Source organism: Salvelinus fontinalis, chromosome 8, assembly GCF_029448725.1.
Source record: "Salvelinus fontinalis isolate EN_2023a chromosome 8, ASM2944872v1, whole genome shotgun sequence".
In the NCBI taxonomy this organism is placed as follows: domain Eukaryota; kingdom Metazoa; phylum Chordata; class Actinopteri; order Salmoniformes; family Salmonidae; genus Salvelinus; species Salvelinus fontinalis.
In genome coordinates this window covers 7252417-7275568 of record NC_074672.1, presented here as the reverse complement: position 1 = coordinate 7275568, position 23152 = coordinate 7252417, and the positions used below count along the sequence as shown (strand labels likewise).

At 43.9% G+C, this 23152-nt stretch overlaps 1 protein-coding gene and 1 pseudogene across 1 annotated transcript; one reads left to right on the top strand and one right to left on the bottom strand.

Moving 5' to 3' along the window:
- Positions 1-23152, top strand: part of LOC129861417 (serine/threonine-protein kinase mTOR-like) — a 33784-nt pseudogene that overhangs the window by 335 nt on the left and 10297 nt on the right.
- LOC129860447 (angiopoietin-related protein 7-like) lies at positions 12291-16533 on the bottom strand. The gene is made up of 5 exons (XM_055930836.1): positions 15867-16533; positions 13873-13973; positions 13597-13791; positions 13098-13293; positions 12291-12997 (listed from the first exon to the last, which is right to left on the bottom strand). The coding sequence occupies exons 1-5, from the start codon at positions 16222-16224 to the stop codon at positions 12828-12830; spliced, it is 1020 nt and encodes a 339-aa protein (XP_055786811.1). The 5' UTR covers positions 16225-16533; the 3' UTR covers positions 12291-12827.

Sequence of the window (23152 nt, the reverse complement as noted above, 5' to 3'; positions counted from 1 at the left end):
AACCCACCACAGTTATTCAACGCTCCGTTGTAGCGCTTGTCTTGTTTCTATAAGGCAGCGATGAATATTAGCTAACCAGAAGCAGTCTAGTTTCAACCCCCTACACTATGTCTGGGAATGGTCTATAGAACCCGAATTCTGGGTTTAGTCCCAAATGGCACCCTATATCCTATACAGAGGTCTGAGCCACACGTGGTCCCGTGTGGCTCAGTTGGTAGAGCATGGCGCTTGCAACGCCAGGGTTGTGGGTTCATTCCCCACGGGGGGACCAGGATGAATATGTATGAACTTTCCAATTTGTAAGTCGCTCTGGATAAGAGCGTCTGCTAAATGACTTAAATGTAAATGTACAGTGCCCTACTTTTCCCCAGAGCCAATAAGGGGGCTCTGGTAAAAAGTAGTACACTATATAGGGAATTGGGTGCCATTTGGGATGCAGGTCTAACCTCGATACATATCACCAGAGGGTCATGGCAGAGCCAGAAAGAATCAGGTTACCTTCCTAGTCCAAGTAGAGAACAGGAAACGGAACTCCATCCTTTGCGGGAGATGTCCGCCCCATCCCATTGAGAAACCGTGTACAGGAACATCAGTTAGTTCCACAGAAATGATCTACCCACTTGACCAGATGTACTAAAATCCGTGGCTAGATGGTGGTGTTGGAACCATTGTACTGTTATGAAGGAAGCAGGAGGGTTAGCAATATCGAAAAGACCACTGTCCTGTAGACTTAGCTCGCAATGAACAAGAACCCCTTTTAGAAGATGAGAATGTTGGCATAGGAACTCATTTCTCACAAACAATACCGTACAGGTTGCATCTGTACGCCTTATAAATACAAACGTCCGACTGACATTGCTGAAGCAAAACAAGTTGTTTGGTACCTCATGTCCTGTTATATTTCTTGACCATCATACCAGTTGTAAGGATGCATAGTGTGCTACCTATACCAGTCGCTCCCACTAGGTGTACCATAAGGACTATCTTTACATTTACATTTACATTTAAGTCATTTAGCAGACGCTCTTATCCAGAGCGACTTACAAATTGGTGCATTCACCTTATGACATCCAGTGGAACAGCCACTTTACAATAGTGCATCTAAATCTTTTAAGGGGGGGGGGGGGGGGCAGAAGGATTGCTTTATCCTATCCTAGGTATTCCTTGAAGAGGTGGGGTTTCAGGTGTCTCCGGAAGGTGGTGATTGACTCCGCTGTCCTGGCGTCGTGAGGGAGTTTGTTCCACCATTGGGGTGCCAGAGCAGCGAACAGTTTTGACTGGGCTGAGCGGGAACTGTACTTCCTCAGTGGTAGGGAGGCGAGCAGGCCAGAGGTGGATGAACGCAGTGCCCTTGTTTGGGTGTAGGGCCTGATCAGAGCCTGAAGGTACTGAGGTGCCGTTCCCCTCACAGCTCCGTAGGCAAGCACCATGGTCTTGTAGCGGATGCGAGCTTCAACTGGAAGCCAGTGGAGAGAGCGGAGGAGCGGGGTGACGTGAGAGAACTTGGGAAGGTTGAACACCAGACGGGCTGCGGCGTTCTGGATGAGTTGTAGGGGTTTAATGGCACAGGCAGGGAGCCCAGCCAACAGCGAGTTGCAGTAATCCAGACGGGAGATGACAAGTGCCTGGATTAGGACCTGCGCCGCTTCCTGTGTGAGGCAGGGTCGTACTCTGCGGATGTTGTAGAGCATGAACCTGGTGAATCTGGTCCTTAGATTGCCCGTTGTAACTCTATTGGCTCTATAGTGTCTTCAGCTCCTCAGTGCAATTCAACTGTTAGGTGCCAACCCGGACGACTAGCTCCACCTGTTGCTACCTCCCATCGTCAAGCTGTTTGATGCACCAGACGTACCCTTACTGACCCGCCAGTCAGTATACCACCAATCTCCCATACAATTGGTGGTAGGGGACATGTACTGTAAAGTCCACTTTTTTAGTTTTTTTTTAAATAAATTGGCACACAGCTCTTATTCACATGAGTATTTTCACTCCCACGTTCAATTTTCTTTCCCACCTCTTACCAATTTGTACTATAGAATTTACTGTACCGAAGAAATGGGGCCCACATTCTGACATACATACAAGTGCCAGGGTCTTACGTTTTTTTGTCACACTCTGTTCATTACCCATCTGGACTGGATGGAGGAAATGTGTTCAGAGAAATCAATCAAATGTATTTATAAAGCCCTTTTTACGTCAGCCGATGTCAAAGTGCAATGCAGAAACCCAGCCTAAAACCCCAAACAGCAAGCAATGCAGATGTAGAAGCATGGTGGCTACAAAAAACTCCCTAGAAAGGCAGGAACCTAGGAAGAAACCTAGAGAGGAACCAGGCTCTGAGGGGTTGCCAGTCCTCTTCTGGCTGAACCGGGTTGAGATTATAACAGTACATGGCCAAAATGTTCAAACGTTCATAGATGACCAGGAGGGTCAAATAACAATCATAGTGGTTGTAGAGGGTGTAACAGGTCAGCACCTCAGGAGTATATGTCAGTTGGCTTTTCATAGCCGAGCATTCAGTGTTAGCAGACAGCAGGTGCACTAGAGAGAGTCGAAAACAGCAGGTCCGGGACAGGGTAGCACATCCGGTGAACAGGTCAGGGTTCCATAGTCGCAGGCAGAACAGTTGAAACTGGAGCAGCAGCACAACCAAATGGACTGGGGACAGCAAGGAGTCATCAGGCCAGGTAGTCCTGAGGCATGATCCCAGGGCTCAGGTCCTCCGGGAGGGGAGGGCGAGGGAGAGAGAGAATTAGAGGGAGCATACTTAAATTCACACAGGACGCCGGATAAGACAGGAGAAATACTCCAAACATAAGAATGACCCTAGCCCCCGACACATTAATTATTGCAGCATAAATACTGGAGGCTGAGACAGGAGGGGTTGGGAGACACTGTGGCCCTGTCCGACGATACTCAGGGAAAGGGCCAACCAGGCAGGATATAACCCCACCCACTTTGCCAAAGCACAGCCCCCACACCTCTAGAGGGATATCTTCAAACTACCAACCTCCTACCCTGAGACAAGGTTGAGTATAGCCCACAAAGATCACCTCCCGCGGCATGAACCCGAGGGGGGTGCCAAACCCGGACAGGACGATCCCGTCAGTGACTCAACCCACTCAAATGACGCAACCCTCCTAGGGACAGCATGGAAGAGCACCAATAAGCCAGTGACTCAGCCCCCGTAATAGGGTTAGAGGCAGAGAATCCCGGGGGAGAGAGAGGCATTGACCAGGCAGAGACATCAAGAGCGGTTCGTTGCTCCAGTGCCTTTCCATTCACCTTCACACCCCTGGGCCAGACTACACTCAATCATAGGACCTACTGAAGAGATGAGTCTTCAGTAAAGACTTAAAGGGCAAGACCGAGTCTGCGTCTCTCACATGGATGGGCAGACCATTCCATAAAAATGGAGCTCTATAGGAGAAAGCCCTGCCTTCAGATGTTTGCTTAGAAATTCTAGGGACAATAAGGAGGCCTGCGTCTTGTGACCGTAGCGTTCGTGTAGGTATGTACGGCAGGACCAAATCGGAGCGATAGGTAGGAGCAAGCACATGTAATGCTTTGTAGGTTAGCAGTAAAACCTTGAAATCAGCCCTAGCCTTAACAGGAAGCCAGAGTAATATGATAAACATTTTTGGTTCTAGTCAAGATTCTAGCAGCCGTGTTTAGCACTCACTGAAGTTTATTTAGGGCTTTATCGTGGTTGCCGGAAAGTAGAGCGTTGTAGTAGTCTAATCTAGGAGTGACAAAAGCATGGATGAACTTTTCTGCATCATTTTTGGACAGAAAGCTTCTGATTTTTGCAATGTTACGTCAAAAGAGAGATCAGTGTGCAGAGTAACACCGAGGTCCTTCACAGTTTTATTTGAGACGACTGTACAACCATCAAGATTAATTGTCAGATCCAACAGAAGATCTCTTTGTTTCTTGGGACCTAGAACTAGCATCTATGTTTTGTTCGAGTTTAAAAGTAAAACATTTGCCTCCATCCACTTCCTTATGTCTGAAACACAGGCTTCCAGGGAGGGCAATTTTGGGGCTTCACCATGTTTCATCGAAATGTACAGCTTTGTATCGTCTGCATAGCAGTGAAAGTTAACATTATGTTTCAGAAAGACATCACCAAGAGGTAAAATATATAGTGAAAACAATAGTGGTCCTAAAATGGAACTTTGAGGAACACCAACATTTTCAGTTGATTTGTAATCATCCACATAGACAAACTGATATCTTTTCGACAGATACGATCTAAACCAGGCCAAAACTTGTCCATGTAGACCAATTAGGGTTTCCAATCTCTCCAAAAGAATGTCATGATTGATGGTGTCAAAAGCAGCACAAAGGTCTAGGAGCAAGAGAACAGATGCAGAGCCTTGGTCTGACGCCATTAAAAGGTCATTTACCACCTTCACGAGTGCAGTCTCAGTGCTATGATGGGGTCTAAAACCAGACTGAAGCATTTCGTGTACATTGTTTGTCTTCAGGAAGGCAGTGAGTTGCTGCGCAACAGCTGTTTCTAAAAGTGTTGTGAGGAATGGGAGATTCGATATAGGCCAATAGTTTTTAATATTTTCTGGGTCAAGGTTTGGCTTTTTCAAGAGAGTCTTTATTGCTGCTAATTTTAGTGAGTTTGGTACACATCCGTGGATAGGGAGCCATTTGCTATGTTCAACATAGGAAAGCCAAGCACAGGAACCTCTTGATGGGTGGGCTTAGGGCAGAAGTTCTCCCATTTCGATGTTCCTCTCAGCTTATCCACACTCTCTCTCCCAGTGCACTTTGGTAGCTGAGCTGTGTTTGGGGTGTTGTTTATCCATGTTTCAGAGTCACTGGAATCCTCGGCTTGCACATCATTCACCCATAGTGCGCGCACACCCCTTCAATCGACTCCTGTGCCATCTCAAGGTGCCACAGCGGCAGTAGGGAGTGTTACTCTTTAAGAGTCGATGATGTCACCCCTCCCTTAGAAATCCAACCCCACCACATGCAGGGAAGTCTGGCCCCGCAGCAGCTTTTGATCAAACCATCAAAAGCATCGCCAGTCTGTCATGGGTGTCTCTTATCTCTCCTCTATTCCTCTACTCTGCTTTAGTACCAGGTCTTCATCCCCATGGTGATGTTGAAGCACAGGATCAAACACCAGCGCTGTGATGTGCTCATCTGTCGGATCGTCAAGGTCAGTTTCTGGTCTCACGTTTTTGGACAGCACGTGTTGGGAAATGTGTTCGAGAATAGCGAGGAGGCAATCTGTGCGAAACGCACGAGGCAAGTTTGAACAATTATGATTCCAAGCAGACAGTGTAATAGAACAGGATTAATTGAGGCGTGTTGCTTACAGTGTGTTTTGTTACTTCAGGAAGGAAATGAAACTTGTGGGCAGAACAGATGTTTAGAAGCCCTGGGCTCACTGAGTGTGTGTGTGTGTGTGTGTGTGTGTGTGTGTGTGTGTGTGTGTGTGTGTGTGTGTGTGTGTGTGTGTGTGTGTGTGTGTGTGTGTGTGTGTGTGTGTGTGTGTGTGTGTGTGTGTGTGTGTGTGTGTGTGTGTGTGTGTGTGTGTGTGTGTGTGTGTGTGTGTGTGTGTATCCTCATGGTAACCGTGTTTATCCCAGGGGTACACTTTGGCAGAGCAGGAAGAGGATCCTCTGATCTTCCAGCTGCGCAGTAACCTGAGCGACACAGCAGAGGCGGGGCCAATGGAGAAGCGCCACGTCAGCACCGCGGCCCTGCAGAAGGTCAGGAGAAATAACATGTAATTTCCATTCCTGGACTGTGTCTTGTATTATGCTTCCATTTCAACTAATAGTTTTTTTTTGTCCTCAAACAGGTAGTGCTTTTGGTTTTAGATGATCAAATCACTTCATGATCAGAGTTGATAAGTACTTTTTCAAGTAGTCGGTTTGTGGTGGGTATATAAAACACATATTTGACAATCTGCTCAGTTGTCATCCACATTTCCCTCCCAATAAGACACCAATGCACAATGATTTTGAAGCACCTTTGTTTCAGCACGTCTAATCATTTCAAAACGGTGCGAGACACTGACCTGTCAGATGTGCTGATTTCTTCCATCTTCCCTCACCCAACTGACTCCATATGAAGTGCGATTTCTGTGGCTGAGGCGCCTGAGCGTGGTCCTGCCTAACGACCCTGCGCTCGTGCTGGTCGCTGGCCCAAACCTACATTCCCCTGGCCAGGTATAGCTATTCTCTTTCCCTCCCTCCCTCCCTCCCTCCCTCCCTCCCTCCCTCCACCACACTTCAGAGCACCAGGCAGTCGCCCATTTTTCAACAGAGGTCCTCATTTCCACTCTTAAACCAAATAATATTTTGTTTTGCTGACACATCTTGACTGGTGTTGCATCCACAGGCTGTTTTAAGTTTCTGAAGCCTAGCCAATATGATGTGGCCATTCAGCAGATTTACAATTCAAAGAGACTTGCAATTCACTGTGACTTACAACTGACTAAAGGTGCATAAACAACAGCATTGCTTGACTTTTCTCTTGAAAATTCATAACTATCTAACCGAAATACACAAAGCAACCAATTAGAAAAAAACATTAGTTCTGTGATTTGAGCCCAAAAAAATGCTTAATGAACGAAACGTGTCACTATTACGATGAAACATTCACCCCCAGAATCCACCATACTGATTGTGATCTGATCTAATGGATGTTTATTCTCCCATCCGTCGTTCGTGATCTGTTCATTACAGCCTCCCTGTCGTGCTGGTTGGAGCTGAGTGAGGACCAGCAGGATGAGTTGATCCGCAGCATCGAGCTGGCCCTCAGCTCCCAGGACATCGTCGAGTTCACCCAGACCCTGCTCATTCTGACCATGTTCATGGAGCACAGCGATAAGGTGGGTTCACAATCGTGAGCAGGGCCCTATAGAATGGGTCTTAAGCTCTGGTCCTGGATAGAGCTACTTTGTGTGCAGGCTTTCGTTCTAGCCCTGCAGTAACACACCTAATTAAAATATTAAACTCATCAATATCCTCAATCTGGGCCCCTTTTAGCTGAATCAGATGTGGTGATAAGCTGGAATATAGGCCTGCACACCCCGTAGCTCGCCCCGTAGTTGGAGAACCCTAATATAGAGCAATGCCACATCATCAATCCACCCATCTGAGGAATGTGCTGTGTTTTTTCAGGTTCCTCTTCCCCTGAGAGACAATGACATTGTTCTGCTTGGCGAAAGGGCTGCCAAATGCCGTGCATATGCCAAGGCCCTCCACTGAAAAGAGCTGGTTTTCCAGAAGGGTGCCTCTCATCTCATTCTAGAGTCCCTCATCAGGTAGGAACCTCAATAAGAGAACACAATGATCAGCAGAACCCATTTTGAGTGAATAGGGGAGTGTTTGGCGGGTGCATGCTGTACATTTCCTGTGCTTCCCAGACTTGGCTATGGCCAACATCAATTGTTGAGACATTCTACGGGTAGCTACTGAGGCAGTGTGGCTACTGTATGGCTGGAATGTTTCAAATTCCCCTTGGATTATAGAAATCTTGCTTTTGTTGGTTCACACAGGTTTTACTGCACTTTTACTTTGTGAAGCCTAACCACAAAATTGCTAGAATGCTTTTAATGTCCATTTTCTTTGGCTCCCCCGTGTCAGTATTGGTGGAATGCGTGTGGTGGCACATGGTTGGGGAAAAGAGATGTCAGATGTCCAGTAGTTCAAAGTATCTGTCACTTGCCTTGGTGACAAAGTGTAAACAGAGAGAGAGAAACCGCAGGTTATGTACAGTAAGTACATTCCCCTGAAATAAGAATACCTCCTTTTGATATTAAATGTGACTCACCACCTGAAAGTAGAGACTCAGAGCTACAAAATGGTATATCATACACTGCATTGTTGAGGAACAATGGGAAAGTAATTCTGCTTTGAAAGTTGATCAACTTGGAAACTCACTTTTGAGAATTGTTTTGGTATGTAGTGAAAAGCTCTTCTTTGTCTACACCCATTCAGCATCGTTCACATCCTCTTAAGCTTTAGCCCCACCCATCTCGTTTCGTTCTCAGAGCGTTCAGAGTGCACACTTGACCCTCTGGCCGATGATTTGTTTACCTCTGGATAACATGAAAACAGCCTAACCAGCTTTGCTGGCAACAATTTAATTACGCTTTTTTTGCCAATGTTTACTGACACCGGCCATATTCAACAGGTGTTGTACACTTTAGCTTAAGACATGTAGCTAGCTGGTTAGGTAACAATGAACCTAGCTAGGTAAACAATGTGTAAGATCACACACATAACTTAACGTTAGCTAACGAGCCGCCCAGGTAACATTAGCTAGTTAAACAACAATGAACATGGTGCCAAATCATGTCGTTACTACCCTACATGAATCTGCTGGGAGCTAACCAACCAGGTTCAATGTTAGCTAGCTAACAGTAGGCTCTAACTAGAAAAGCAAACGACCCTGGGAAACGAATAATAACATCAGCTAGGGAGCCAGCCAGCTAACATTAGCTAGCTAGCTAACAGTGCCCTTTAGCTTGAAATGAAACCATTTTCTGTCTAAATTAGAAATGTGTAATATCTGAAAATGTAGCTAGCTAACGCTAGACTATCTTACCTGTATACATCATCATGTACTATGAACGCGTCTCCCTGTCAGGAATCCCATTCCACAGTTGCCCTTAGTTTGAAGATGTAATCCGGAGACAGGTGTTTTCTCCATCTCTTTAACTATCATACTCTAATTCCACTGATTTCAAAATGTGATCCTCCAGAAAGTGGAGAGCAACACTTATGCAGCTCCACCACAGAATATATATTTTTTAAAGCCACGTTCGATAACATTACCAAAACAGACTGACGAGTTCAAATAGACAGAAGCCTTCAATATGGCAGACCAATCCGAACTCCTCTCTCGGCATGTCGAGCCCACTCATTATCTCAGCCAATCATGGCTAGTGGGAAGGTTGCTGTGTTTATGTGGCTTAACCAACAAGGCTCGTAATGTAACTATTTTATTCGTATTTACAGATGACATACACGTTTGTTATTAAGGCACATAAAAGTTCACATGTTCCAGAAGGCATTTCTGGCAAAAAACACAAATGGCTCCTCTGTGAAGTTGTGACTTGCGACATGCACCTCGTTTCCTGAGAAGGGTAACAAATGTCTGCCTGGTACCGCATACACAATGAATGGAACAACCGGCCGTAGTTAAGGCATTTTTTCCTTCTTGCTTAGCCCTAGTCACTGTAGCATTGGCAGACTTCACCTTTCCCAATTTGGAGTCTGTTTTGAGTTGGAACACAGAACAGGTGTCCACCTCAATGCAAATTCATAGCGTACACTTCGGTTTCAGTTCTTCCATTACCTATTATTTAGTTTTTCATTTGGTGTATTTGTGAACCTAAAAGCCTCACTAAAGACACGGCTGACCACTGACGACTCTAGGATGTTTAACGACCCCTTTATGAGAGTCATTACACCAATCAAATAGTGGTTTACACATCACTCATCCCATAGCACTTTCATATCTCCTGTCATCTTTTCCATCCCTCCTCTCGCCCTTGTCTTTTACGCTAGTGTTGTATTTCCAGCCATTGTTTTCCAGCCATTCAATTGTGCGTTTGCCCCCTTTCATGCACCGAGGGGTCTGGAATAGCGTTCTCTCAGTGGCCTGTTTTCAATTTCTCCCCGCCTTGATGATGATGAATGACGGGAGCCAGCAGCTCAGTGTTTTCAATCTCTCCATCTGGGTCTCACCTCTCCAAGATTTCCCATAAAACGACTCCTGTGCACCACGTAGCCTGTTCTATTCAAACACTTTGGTGTAGAAGTAGTAGATTTCTGGGGCCATTGCATTATACACTTAAGTCAGGAAATTTTGAAGATATTTTCCCATTTCTTGTCACCTTCCCTATTCACACAAAAATATATATTAAATTCAGTAACTCAGTTGCTGGTGGGCCTAGCAATGAATCTTTGATTGTGGCATTTGTAAGCCAAAAAGTTATCTCAAAAAGTTGGGTCTTCATTTATTTAGCATTAAGGCATTGCGGATATGTGGAAGGCATTTACCGACACGAAAACAATTATCCACGTTGTCCTAGGAATTATTGGTGACTTTGATGCTCCACAGCCGCCCAGATGCGAGGGCTTTACACTATTAAGTATTTTGCAGACTGTACGTCGGATTCAGTCTTTTTTTCAGTGTTACCCAATTAAAATCTTGATATTAACCTGGCCAGATTGTACGATTTGCTGCAATTCTGTCACATTCTGCAAACTTTTGTCTGGGATGGCAAAATTGTGGCATAAAACTACAAAAATCGTACGTTATGTGGGGGGCTTAAGGCATGAGGGATTTTGAGTCTGCAAAAAATATTTAGGCGCCTCGATCTGGGGTTAATCCACTAGTCTAGACCATTACTTACCATTAGGTAAGCCAAAGGCCCTGCTCAAATACTTAAAAATTAGTCCTTCCTTCCTTCCTTCCTTCTTACCCTTTTCAAAAGAGCCTACGTCTTTTTCCTTGTCGCCTTTGCTGTCTGGTAGCTGATCACTCCACTCAATAAATTAATACAACTCGAGGATTAAAGCAATTTTATTTTGATGGAAGTCAGTTGAGGTCATTGGTTTCTCACATTCCAGATGATTTTAGAACATTTACTTGTTGAACTTAAAGGTTTTCTTGGTACTGAAACAAGTTATATTATTACCCACCAACACTGTTTTATCTCTGAATGAAGCCTATCAACATAGAACTAATGGTGGAGAAACTGGTGTGTTGGTTCAACACTAAATGCTTTACAACCGATACTGATGCAGGTTTGATGTATCTATCCCTTAGCACTTGATGAAACACATGCTATTCTGTGAAGTCTTTTGTTGATTTGCCTTGTAAATAAGCTCTTGCTGCCCTATGCATTACTTATTGCCAGTAAATGCTAGCGGAATGCAATGTTTGACGTCATCCATATGCAATATGCCTACACTCTGAAATGTTGTGTTGACAGTAAAAGCACTTACTATCATTTATGCTTTCCGGCCTTATACTGTATATTCTTTTGTTTTTTACACTTTCTGAATACAGAGGCCTTGTTTCTGCTAAGCTGCATCTGAAGGAGTCCAAAAAATGTATTTGACTGCCTATTGATTTAGTCATTTCCTTCATTTGACTTTTAAGATACTTTGACATTTCTGTCATTTAGCAGACACTCTTAAACAGACTTGTAGTAGTAATTGCATACATTTACATACTGGTCCCCCGTGGTAATCAAACCCACAACCCTGGCGTTATAAGCACCATGCTCTACCAACTGAGCTACACGGGACCTAGAGATTGGTCCCTTTGCTGGCGCTGAAAAAGAGGCACTAAAACACATTCTCCTTCAGTACTTATCTTGATAAATAGCTGAGGCTTCGGCAGAACACTCTGAGAAAGTTAGGCTACCCTGTAAATGAACTCTAAAATGTCCCCCGCAGACCTCGCAGTGAATGGCTGGAAGAAATGAAGCGTGTCAGCCATTAGCACAGGAGCATTCCAAATACACCCCCGAGAGGTTACACCAGGGCACAGGGTTCCTAGACTAACGAGGACACCGACTGGGACCTCACATTCTCCTTGGGATCCCAAGCTTCACTCCGCAGCTTCCGGTGGAAACCTTTTTGGACTGGTGGAGCGAACAAGCTCCGCAGATACAATAGAATGGCTCTGTAATTTGTCATCTATCCTAAATTATTCTCAGCAATGATCACCGTCCGCCACAAAATGGAAGCACCCACTATTTATCTGGAATCTCCTCTATCCTGCCCTTGGCACCTGTTTAAAATGACATACACAGACAGTGTACCCAGCTTGATTAAGGTATGCCATGGGCATACTGCCTCACCTCTTACATTAACGTGCCATTTCAGTGGTAGTTGCACAGTCATTGTTTTTGGATGTGGTAAAGACCTGTCAGAGTGGCTGTAGAAGCCATTGACATGATGCTGGGCAATGGTGGGAAACGTGTGTGTGTGTGTGGTCTTGTTCCCTGGAGTTTGGCTATGTGACCTTTGCCCAGTGGCATGAATGTCAGTGTGACCTGTGAGTCCGAGCTCAGTGGTGGCTGAAGGCAAAGGCATGGTTATTGGTTGATCAGAGACACGAGGGCGATCAACTGGCAGCTTCTCAAACCTACTAACCACTGATGTCTTGTGATGACTACATGGATCATTTGATGATATTGAACTAAGACAGACAGCTAGACAAATAAACCACGTTGACTACCATCAGCAACACACCTTTTCTTAAAAACACATGTTTATTTCCTATCCCACAAAACAACATGCTATAGAGCTGTACACATTTTACAAAGGACACATTTCCAAAATATGTGTTTGTTTTCTTACAATAAAATCTGTCAGGTACTTCTGATGGAAGTACTTTGGGTAGTTGTTCGCATTCCAGTAACTCACAAAGGTACATTGCAACACTTGATGGATCTCTGTATATATATATTTTTTATTTTCTTCCCATTGTCATACCTGCCCGACACGTGTAATCAACCTAACTACAGCTTGAGTTATGACTGATAAATAAACCCTATTACTATGAGACAAGATGGCGGGAAGCAACATTCACTTACCCTAACGGAGCGGTGGTGAAGAGGCTCCGCTCAGGCTTTTAAGAAAATAAAATATTTAAATGATAAATACAAAATGAACTACAATTTACAATAAAACATGTTTAAACACATAACACATTCAACCCACAGAAATATTCCAGACAATAACAAAGGGGAAAGACAATTTGGTTGCTCAGGTTTGGTTAAATCTGAAGCATGTGCTTCATCCAGAGTGTGAAGTTAGAAGAGTTTATGGTTGAAAATTCTGTGGCCGGATCTTCATCTCCACTCTCTTCAGGGAGTAGTTGGGCCCGTGCCAGCCGTACCAACTAATTCCATCTGTGCTCTTGCTGTGGTCGCCATAACGATAGAACACGCCGTTCAGGTTGGAGTCAGTGCAACAGTTGTACCAGTAACCACCTGTAGGGAAAAAAAGGTGAAAATGCAGTCATTGGAAAGAAATTTGAAGGTGTTAATTCAGTGAGTTAAACCAGAGTTAAGTATTTTGTCCCTCTTGTACCTTTGCGTAGTGAAGCGCAGTCGTCCACACATTTGTCGTTGTCCTTGCCCTTGGTGCTGAAGTTGGTGTTGTTGTGGTAGCGCAGAGAGTCCCCGGCGTTTCCACTGTAGTTGGCGATGAAGAGTTTGTAGCTGTTCAACTCGTTGTTCACTGTGAAGTAGCTGTACTCTGCATAGCGGGTCTGGCCTTCCCAGTCCTGGAGAACAGAAAAACAGAAACAGTACACGATTTAGATGTTTGCTGCACATCTTGTGGTAAAACTATGACACTGAGAATATAGAACTAACGTTCTAACTTTTTGTGGAGCAAGAGGTTTACCACTTGACCATGAGTTTTCTTTTTACTGTGTTTCTATCTTTAGTCTCCTGGCTCTGGATAAAACCTCCCGCCACTATCATCAGTTACCTCAGGAGTGGGGTGTGTCAGAGTCATGCTGTTATCTATTTGCTGCTCTCGGGCAGCTAGCCTGTTTTGTGTTTCCCACCCCCACCCTTTGTACCTCCATCTCTATCCTTAGTATGCTGGGCTGCCTTGTCAGACGGAAGATGTTTTCATTGCCCAGCCAGAAGTCTCCGCGGATGGTGCCAAAGCCGTTCTTGTACTGCTTCCAGTCGCGGTTGAAAGAGGTCAGGCCCACCTTGCGTCTCTGGATGATCGTCCAGCCACCACCATTGCTCTCCATGTCACAGAAGACCTGCCATTATACAGAGACTACAATGTAGCAGGGATCTGTGAATGTAACACTTTTTGTGTAGTTCCAGGGTTCATCACTTACGTTGATCTCAGGGGTCCCCAGGAAGTCATCTGCCGGCAGTTTGTACTCCCCAGAGATCTTGTAGTTCTTGGTGTACAGGGATGCACAGTCATAGATGGCATCTAGAAAAGAAAAGGCTTTGTCATTAGAGATGGCCAAACCAGATGCTGTTTCATGGCGGGTTTTAAAAATGCTAATTGACAAACGGTATCATGGGAATAGATGTCTGCCAGAGAAGTCAAATAATTTTGGATAGAAGGATATTATACACAGCATGGTTACATTTCTTTGCATAGTTCTCTCTATTGTTTCTGTGATGGTATGGTGATGCCATTTGTGGTGCTTTGAGATCACTGGGGAGTAATGGATCCAATGCATAAAAAAGGGATCAAGTGTTTTCATGGCTAGAGGCTGGAGTGGAAACGCCACTCTAATCTTTGCTTTTCTTCCTGCTCTGCTTACCTGTCTGCACAGTGTCTGTATAATTTGCAGTCATTATAAAGCGCTTCTCTGTTCACTGTGGCAGCATCATAAATGTATTACTGCTAATAGGGTATTAAAATATACACTGCGACATGCCTGGTTAAATCTCCCCACTGCCTGGTTAAATCTCCCCACTGCCTGGTTAAATCTCCCCACTGTGATTAATAGTTTGGTTAAGTTCAGATGACGGATGGAAACAATTGGCTTTGATAGAGGTGGTCTTTATTGGCAGACTTCGTGCAGAAGGGACACTTAGAGTTCAAACGATGGCTTTTGGCTTTTCACGAGACACCCAGACAAGTTTGCACACTATAGGCTCCATTTTCACCAAATGATGGCAGCTGTCTGATGCCGAAGATTCGGGAACGCCCACTGATAATTATAGTAATTTTTTTTTAACAAAGAATAATGGCCTAAATACAAATAGAATTGAACCTTTTTGGTTGTTTGTTCAATAATAGTCGTCTGAAACTGTAGGCTAATATTTCTGTGAGGGGCTTTTTTAAAGTAGATTTTCTGTTTTCTGACTGCAGACTGACTAATGTGATCATAAAGAGGATCATTTCTTTTACCAACCACATTTCCTGTGTGTCTGACATTAAATCAAATCAAATTTGATTTCTCACATACACATGGTTAGCAGATGTTAATGCGAGTGTAGCGAAATGCTTGTGCTTCTAGTTCCAACCATGCAGTAATATCTAACAAGCAATCTAACCTAACAATTTCACAACAACTACCTTATACACACAAGTGTAAAGGAATGAATAAGAATATGTACATAAAAATATATGAATGAGCGATGGCCGAACGGCACAGGCAAGATGCAGTAGATGGTGTAGAGTACAGTATATACATATGAGATGAGTAATGTAGGGTATGTAAACATTATATAAAGTGGCAGGTGTGTGCTATGAGTATTTATGGCAGTTTTTTTTATGTATGGCAGCTAGTGATATGTTTTCTTACACCTGTGGAGAGTGTCTGGAAGCAGATGCTGAACAATCGACAGAAAGGGAGTATCGTCTCGGTCTAAACTGACCTGGGTTTGTCATGTGGAGCTGGCCAGATTTCCCCTCTGGCCATTTGTCACAGTCACTACTGTACTGTACTACTGCATTCTACTACTCATAGGCTGTTATTTGCACACAAAGAAACACGTGTTTTACCCCTACTAGCCTCATTAGTCAATTTTAAAAAAGGTTAGAGAATCACATTCACTGAAGTTGAAACTTTCACAAATAAATAAAAATGAAATGAAGGAAAACAACACTAAATGTTTTATTCACACTAAAGTAGTGTTTTGTTCCTCTGTTATTTTGTTGCTGAGGAGCAATGAACCAATCAAAGGGGTTTAAACTTCTTAGGGATAGGCCCCTTTTTTCCTCCATTTCTGCCTGAATCACGTGCCCAAAGTAAACTGCCTGTAGCTCAGGCCCTGAAGCCAGGATATGCATAGAGTTGGTACCATTGGAAAGAAAACACTTTGAAGTTTGTAGAAATGTTCAAATATCCACAACTTAGGTTCTTACCTGATGTGGTCTGAGTGACGGACTGGGCGGCTTGCAGCTGCATGATTTCCACCCGGTTATTGATCTCAGAGTACTTGCTCTCGGCCTCAGTGACGCGGGACTCCTGCTGTCGATTCTGCTTGTCCAGCTCGATCATCTGCCTTACTACGTTCATCAAGTCTGTCTCTTGCTTGCGGCCCAGCTCCTCCAGTAGGCTGGTCAGGTTGGCCACCTGCACCTTCAGGGAGCGCACTTCATCGCAGCACTGCGCCTTTGGAGGCTTGGGTGGTGCCAGCCTCTTCCTTGGGTTCTGCGCCCGCGCTTCTGTCAGCACCAGCAGCAGGAAGGTAAAACTCAGAGCCACTGTCAGCGAAGACATCTTTACAATTGTCTATATTAAAATGAGTTTTCTTGTCTTGCTCGGGTTGAATGCAAGCTGTCCTGGTCAAGGCTGATTCTTTAGCGGTGCCAGAGGTCTTGAAGAAACTGAGAGAACAGGAATGGATAAGTTGAGTAGGGAATCTGACTGGTTGAAGTGAAGCTTCCTTTAGCCAACTGCTTTCTCGGGCTCTTTGCTCCTCAGTAAAGCTGTGGCTGGGGATCTTAAATATCTATACATGTGTGCCCTTCCCTTTTTTGGTTGTGCTCACAGTTACTGACCCGCCTTCAACCTCCAACGCTCTGGGTGGAGGAGCCTTTCCCACCACTGCCCCCCCCCCCACACACACACACACCTCACTCACTCACCTCACTCTCACACACACACTTTCGCTCACTCTTGTTGGTTCTGCCCTGTGCCTTGTTTCTTTGTCATGTGTTGAACGTTTCAGAGGGACACAGTTTTTTCGCACAGTCTGGAAAAGCGAAGGACAAAGGCTCCTGTCTGAAAGAGCTCACACTTCACATGTGGTAATATCCAGTGGAATAACACCTTCCCTGGCTTTGTATTCAACAGCCTCTCATTCCCAATGACTCAGCTTTATACAGAGGCACACCTTGCTAATGAATTTTGATACTTGCGTCAAGCTTAGATTTAACTGCTTAAAGTAGGAGTATGTGTACAATTTATCTTCGGGTTTCGCCTTCACACATGACGGTACTTGTCCTTGTTAATGATAGCTGTGTAGCTCCTTCGGGGAAAGGTTTCATCCATAACAGCAGCCTCTTTACATGCCAAAGGGATTGGTTAAAGCCCCCATCCAGTCTTTTACATTTTTAAATCATTAGGTACACCCATCTATTACCGGGTCGGACCCCCCATTGCCGCCAGTTAGCTTGCCTGTTAGCTTGCACGATTCTCTTGCCATTCTCCTCACAGCAACGAGCTGTTTTCGCCCACAGGACGAAATACCCCTCGGTATCTATACCTATGGATGTTACGGTGACCGTATTACCATCACACCGGCGGTCACGAGTTATGACGGCAGTCAAATTCCACGTGACCATTTAGTCACAGTAATTAGACTTCTCCAAGCTCTGATGCTGCTGATGGTCATTAGTAGCCTACCAAACGTGCTAACTGCCTGGTACTCAGCACTCTATTGTCCCTCTAATCACTCTGACATCAGTGCAAATGTGTCCATGAGCCCATGTTGCGCAACATTTATGTAGGCTATGCAATTGCGGGAGAAAACAGAGTGACGGCCTCTACTAAATTAGGAGGATCCCATCAGCTCTCTACAGGCTAGACCTAATATATCTACAGTGCCTTCGGAAAGCATTCAGACCCTTTGACTTTTCCCACATTTTGTTATGTTAGTCTTTCACCTAAAGTCAAGTACCTTGGCACAGATTACCATATTTTTAAATCATAGAACATTTCTTAAATTGCTGGAATCAGATGTACAAATGAAAACATTTGTTTTTGCTTTTTCTACCAGTACAATATGCACCATAATACAATATCTACCATAAGCCGCCTCCAACATCATTTTAGAGAATTTGGCAGTACGTCCAACTTGCCTCACAACCGCAGACCACGTGCAACCACGCCAGCCCAGGACCTCCACATCCGGCTTCTTCACTTATTATCTGAAAAATATAAAGCACCTTTTTACTCCTGAACTGACAACAAACACAATTGCATTTGATCAATGGCAATTTGAATGCACAAAAATACCGTGACGAGATCCTGGGGCCCATTGTGAGGTCCATTTTGTAATGTATCTGTGACCAGTAGATGCATATCTGTATTCCTGTCATGAAATCCTTAGATTAGGACCTCATTTATTTATTTAAATCAACTGATTCCCTCATATGAACTGTAACTCAGTAGAATCAAAGAAATTGTTGCATTTATGTTTTTATTCGGTATAAAATAAATACTAAATTACCTGTCCCTTACATTCTGCCTTTGCTATGATTTCCATCAATTTGGTGGTGATGTGAATGTTTCTCTAATTCTCTTTTGGTTTGTAATGAGCCAATGCCAAGCAGATATGTGGTCCATACTGTAGCTATATGGATGAAAGATTTCTAGAAACTTGGATAACATCGTTAGCTAAAATAAATAGGGGTAGCTATTTATTTGAATTGCAAACAGGGAGTTTGTGTGTAGTTTGTTACTGTTTATTCTCTCTTCCAGATCAATATCAACCTAACTGCCAGGTGGTAGTGGAGCCAGTGTAGAAATCTATCGACAGTGTATTGATAAGCTGAAAGTGTAGGTATATACTTTATAAATGTATCGATCCATTTGGACATGTATTAATATAGCGTTTAATATACTATACTTGTGCTTTTCAAATACACTGAGATCTTTTTTTTTTTTTTATCTCCGAGGGCTATTTGCATTCTTTATTGGTGCTTACGGTTTTATCATTTATTAAATTGAAGCAGAAGGAACAGGATGTACAGATGTGAGGATGCTGTTCAATATTCTGCACATTTTTTCTGTTAAATGTGAATAACGTGGCCTGACCCACTAAAATCTAGATAGCCAGAATTGCCTTGCAGTGCAATAAACGATTCCATATTCCACTACAATGAGTGCCTCTATGCGCCTGGGCATCCACCAAGTGTCTGAGCGGAAGCGCTCAAGGCCTTGCATGCCACTGGCGGGTCTGGTGGCTCACACTGCCATGGCTTCCAGGTGGTGTGGATTAGAGCATGGTGGACTGGAGCCAGGAACTTACCGCCAAGTCACCACCCAGTTTTAAAACGGTAGACGCAACAGAACAGAGGGTACAGAGAGAAGAAGAAAATACATGATTCTCTATCCTCGTCTGAGCCCCCTGTTTTATTATCTCAACGAACGGTGGTCGACCGCTTTTCTTCAAAGACATGGTGCGTGAAAATGTGCCGGGGAAAGAGAAGTCTTCCCGACTTTTGTGACTTCTGGTAAATTACAATTAACTCGGGTTCCATAGTTGTGGGTTCTCCCTGATCTCTCTGAACTAAATTGTAGTCGATGTGGGTGCCTTTGCAAAAAGGCCCTGGTTAAATTTCTAAAATCATACTCTTTTCTCCAATCCCATTTGTATTTTGGTTCCCGAGCCACTCCCGAGTGGCGCACTGGTCTAAGGCACTGCATCGCAGTGCTTGAGGCGTCACTACAGACCCGGGTTCCCAGGCTGTGTCACAACCGGCCGTGACCGGGAGTCCCAAAGAGCGGTGCAGAATTGGCCCACCATCGTCCGGATCAGGGGAGGGTTTGGCCGGGGGGGGGGCTTTACTTGACTCATCGTGCTCTAGCGAGTCCTTGTGGTGGGCTGGGCGCCTGCAGGCTGACTTCGATCATCAGTTGAACGGTGTTTCCTCTGACACATTGGTGCGGTTGGCATCTGGGTTAAGCGGGTGGGTGTTAAAGAGCGCGGTTTGGCGGGTCATGTTTCGGAGGACACATGACTCAACCTTCGCCTCACCTGAGCCTGTTGGGGAGATGCAGCGATGAGACAAGATCGTAATTGGATATCACGAAATTGGGGAGAAAAAGGAGGGGAAAAAGGTATACAAATAAACAATAGGAAATTTTCATGAAATTCCACGTGAATTCACAATGCAGCTGCACTGCTGCCAGCAATGGTTGGGAAGGAAAGGTGGAATAAACGAGTCGGGAGCATGTTTTGTGACATGTTTTGTGACATTTTCTCTTCTCCAACATTCCCACAAAATCAAGGATGATCTCACAAGGATAAGACAAATCTTCTTCTTTACAGGAATAAGGAACACAAGGTGAGGTGTATAAATTTGTATTTTTTTATTGCATATCCGAAACGTACAATATACTTGCAGTGAAGCCACTCAACAACTACACCACACCAGTCATCCAACAGACTCCCATTCAGAGCGACACACAGAAGCATCCAGGGTTAATGCCCTGCTCAAAGGCATGCTGACCGATCTACCACCAGGCCAATAAAAGTGAACCAGAACCCTCCAAGATCCCCCCCACAGTTCCCCAATAGCTGTCCCTCAAACATCCAAGACCCCTCCCACATTCCCCCCCAAGAAGAAAATAAATAAATGCTGTTGAAGTCGGAAGTTTACATACACTTAGGTTGGAGTCATTAAAACTCGTTTTTCAATCACTCCACAAATTTCTTGTTAACAAACTATAGTTTTGAAAGTCGGTAAGGACTACTTTGTGCATGACACAAGTAATTTTTCCAACAATTGTATAGAGACAGATTATTTCACTTATAATTCACTGTATCACAATTCCAGTGGGTCAGGAGTTTACATACACTAAGTTGACTGTGCCTTTAAACAGTTTGGAAAATTCCATAAAATGATGTCATGGCTTTAGAAGCTTCTGTTAGGCTAATTTACATCATTTGAGTCAATTAAATGTGTACCTGTGGATGTATTTGATGATCTTTTCGGCCTTCCTATGGCAACGGGTGCTGTAGGTGTTCAGGAGGGCGGGAGGTTTTCCCCCGGTAATGCGTTTGGCAGACCGCACAACCCTCTGAAGAGCTTTGCAGTTGTGGGCGGTGCAGTTGCTGTACCAGGTGGTGATACACAAATTAACAAGGCACACCTGTAATTGAAATGCATTCTAGGTGACTTCCTCATGAAGCTGGTTGAGAGAATGCCAAGAGTGTGCAAAGCTGTCATCAAGGCAAATGGTGGCTATTTGAAGAATCTCTAATATAAAACATATTTTGATTTGTTTAACACTTTTTTGGTTACTACATGATTCCATATGGGTTATTTCATAGTTTGATGTCTTCACTATTATTCTACAATGTAGAAAATAGTAAAAGTAAAGCAAAACCCTTGAATGAGTAGGTGTTCTAAAACTTTTGACCGGTATTCTATTCTACTGTATCTTAGTCTATGCCGCTCTGACATTGCAAGAGGCATCATTACAGACCCTGGTTCGATTCCAGTCTGTATCACAACCGGCCGTGATTGGGAGTCCCATTGGGTGGCGCACAATTGGCCCAGCGTCGTTCGGGTCTGGCTGGGGTTGGCCGTCATTGTAAACACAAATTTGTTCTTATCTGACTTTCCTAGATAAATAAAGGTTACATTTAAAAAAATTAGTAAAACAAATATTCTGCTTATGCCTCCAGTCATATAAATATACATGAAACGTGTTAATAGAAAGACACATTTTTTCCCATGCAAAGAAAGGAAAAACGTAGGCTGTAGTTTAGTACTGTAAAAGTACTAAACTACTAAGTACTGTACTGTACTCTATGCTATATGCACTCAGCCACGCAAGGAACAGCTCTTACGTAAGTATGCAAATGCGATGATGCATGGAAAGCTTTACTATAAAATGTCCATTTTTATACAGCAAATTATTTTCCACTAACTTGAAACTCACTCGCTGCCTATGATCCCTTTATCACAGTCAACAACACACATATGTGACCGACCTACTCCATTCGATCTCATGTAAACACAACATGTTGTTGTGGTTTTTTTACATTGGATATAGGGAGAGGCTCAGCGCTACAGAACGGCATATCATACATTGCAGTTGAGAAACAGCGGGGAAGTAATTCTGCTATGAAAGTTGATAAAGGGTTGAGAAAATGTTTTGGTACACCTACCGGAGAGCTCTTCTTGTCCACACCTATTCAGCATCGTTCACACCCTCTTAGGTCTTAGCCCCACCCATCTCTTTAAGGATTCATGTGAGGCCATGTGCTAAACAGAGTGAGTAAGGTGGTATAGTAAAAAAACAAAGATTTCAAGACTAAAAGTCGTTTAAAGTAGTAGCCTACAATGAGGAAAAAACTTCACTTAAAAATGCAGTTTATCTAGCCCTTGGCCTATATCCTAGCTAGCTAGCTAACAGTAGGCTATAACTAGCACTGCGAATGGATTTCTGAAACGAATAATATTAATACACAGATCATAAACATACTGCAAACATTCAGAAAAGAGATGAAACCACTCCCCCTCCAATACAGTCACTGATTACCAAAACAAGTCACAAATGTCCCTGCATCTTGATCCTGGTTGATGTGTCAACAACAATCTGTAAGTTATGAGCAGGCAGCAGTTCACACACCAAGTAAGTCATCAAGTAGGTCAGTGCAGGAAAACGCCCCCCAAAGAGAGGCCAGTTTAGATTTGACTTCAGACCAATCAAATCACTTCCTTTGCAAAACGTCATTTTCAAAGAAACATGTAGGTTGTCTGCTTGTGGTGATGTCCTGCAGTAGCTAGCTTGCTAAATCTGCCCTTTTCTAAGCCATCGATGGAGATTGGATTTGGACTTGTGGTTTTGACTTAATTCTCTGAAGAGGCCAATGATTATGATGGATATTCTGATCTAACCATAAATGAATATGAATATGCACCACGGCCAGAGACATGTCAAACAGCTGTCACTTTTCCACTTTCCATACTCTTGCAACATTTTGAAAGCCTTAACCCAAATAAGTCCCACCGATTTGCACTTCTAACCTCTTTTAAACGTGTGTTTGAGCTACAGAATTTTGGGTTGTACCATTGGATTTGTCTGTTTCTTCTGCGATTAGTGGGGGCTGAGTAAAGTGGTGTTTGTGAGCCAAAGGCGAATCCCAAAAGGGCCCGAGGCCAGGTCTTTTTGCAAAAATATCTGTAGAGTCCGAATGGCTTATTAAATTACTATCTATGAAAAGCTGCGACTCACACAACCACACACATGGAACATGTTTTGCTCTATGACGCTCACAAGCTATACAAGAGTCGTTAGAAAGCAAGGGGCTCTTCTACATAGAGGACAATAGGAAATCCAAGGACAGTATCTATAATACTGTAATACGCTCCCATGGTTACTGTCACAAACTCCACACAATGTCACTGACTATTTGGATATTAATTTCCCACTGAACAAGTAATTTCTGTACTTACAGCACTCATAT